The sequence below is a fragment of the Echinops telfairi genome, unplaced genomic scaffold (assembly GCF_000313985.2).
Source record: "Echinops telfairi isolate 266 unplaced genomic scaffold, ASM31398v2 ScPeMD7_5;HRSCAF=22, whole genome shotgun sequence".
Classification (NCBI taxonomy): domain Eukaryota; kingdom Metazoa; phylum Chordata; class Mammalia; order Afrosoricida; family Tenrecidae; genus Echinops; species Echinops telfairi.
The window spans coordinates 41,508,733-41,510,056 of record NW_022103901.1 but is presented as its reverse complement, the minus strand read 5'-3'; the positions used below and the strand labels follow the sequence as shown (position 1 = coordinate 41,510,056).

Below are 1,324 nucleotides of genomic sequence, written 5' to 3'. Positions count from 1 at the left end.
AAAAAAAAAAAGGCAAATAGCTCCATTAATCCCCAAATGCCTTCACCCATCTGCTGCTGCGACTCGCCGAAGCTGGAACTTGCATAAGGAATGAGGCAAACGGAAAAGTTGACGAATCAGGGCGCCCGGGGAGTGAGGGCTCGCGGGGAGGGACTCCGGCCCCAGGCACCGCGCTCTGCGTCCTCTACCCGGGGAGCCGGGTCCGGAGACTTGGTGGCGGGAGAAAGGGACCAGGGGGTCCTGGGGCGGCGAGCCCGAGCTCTCGCTTTCCCAGAACGCCAGGGACCCTCGCAGCTCGGGGGAAGCGAGGCTTTTGTTCTCGGCCTCCCTCCCTCTCCGCCTCCCTCGCCTCCTTTTCGCGAGGAGCCGTGCGAGGAGCAGGCGGCGCACACTCCGCCAGCCTCCAGAGCACGCGAGCGCGGGTTCACACACGCCCCCTTCCCGCCCGGGCTCGGCGGGCCCCTGGCTCCCCACCCGCGAGCGTCTGGAGCCAGGGGCGCTTCCAGCCCCTTCCTGCCCCCCCCTCCCCGAGACTCCCGGGCCAGCGGGGCCCAGGCTCTGGATCTCAGGTCACCTAAGATTTGGGCGAGAGGGGGCGGCCAGTGGGCGACGGGGACCGAGAGCCCACCAACAGAGGCGCGCAGACCCACAGCTGCTGGGCGCCGAGCTCAGCGCCCCCTCTCCACGGGCCGGGCCGAAGTTGGCTCCCTGGGGCAGCACCCAGCGAAGAGGCTGCGCCCGTGCGGGGTGCAATTGCCTGGAGGTAGGGGGTGGGCTGGAGAAGGGAGGGCAAAGGGAGAGGCGGCCCACCTGGTCATGTGCTCCCTTTGGGGCCGGTGCGCTTTCTCCAGCCCCAGCTTGGTGAAGATGCCCACGAGCACCATGACGGCCACCACCCCGCAGATGATGTAGACGATCAGGTTGGTCTTGTCCTTGGTGGGGTCGTGCAGGGGGTCGTCCTTGCGCGCCGGGGGCTTGCCCGTGTTGAGCCAGAGCGGCGTGTCGTAGTTGGTGCAGGTGCTCTGGTTCAGTCGCCGCTTCTTAAACGTGCAGCAGAACCGGAAGCCACAAGTCCCGCAGCAGAAGATGAAGTCGCCCGAGCTGCAGTTGAACGGCGGGTCCCACTGGCCCATGACATCGAAGTAGCCCCGGCAGAAGTCTGGCGTGGGCGCCCGGGTCGGGGGCGCGTCGGAGACCCCCACGCCCTCGCCGGCCTCCCCGGAGGCGGCCCCGGAGCGGTTGCTCCCGGCCAGCACCAACACGCCACCCAGTTGCGCCAGCTGCCCGTGCCCCGCTCGCTCCTGCGCCCGGCACACGCGGGCGC

At 68.9% G+C, this 1,324-nt stretch overlaps 1 protein-coding gene across 1 annotated transcript in view; it reads right to left on the bottom strand.

Annotated features, from left to right (window-relative positions):
* The window catches only part of SHISA9 (shisa family member 9), a gene marked incomplete at its 5' end in the record, with an annotated part of 308,545 nt that extends 307,223 nt beyond the window's left edge, over positions 1–1,322 (bottom strand). The window contains one exon of the mRNA XM_030888503.2: positions 811–1,322. Coding sequence (XP_030744363.2) covers positions 811–1,322 — 512 coding nt within the window. The remainder of the gene's footprint in view (positions 1–810) is intronic.
* Between the last annotated feature and the right edge of the window lie 2 nt (positions 1,323–1,324).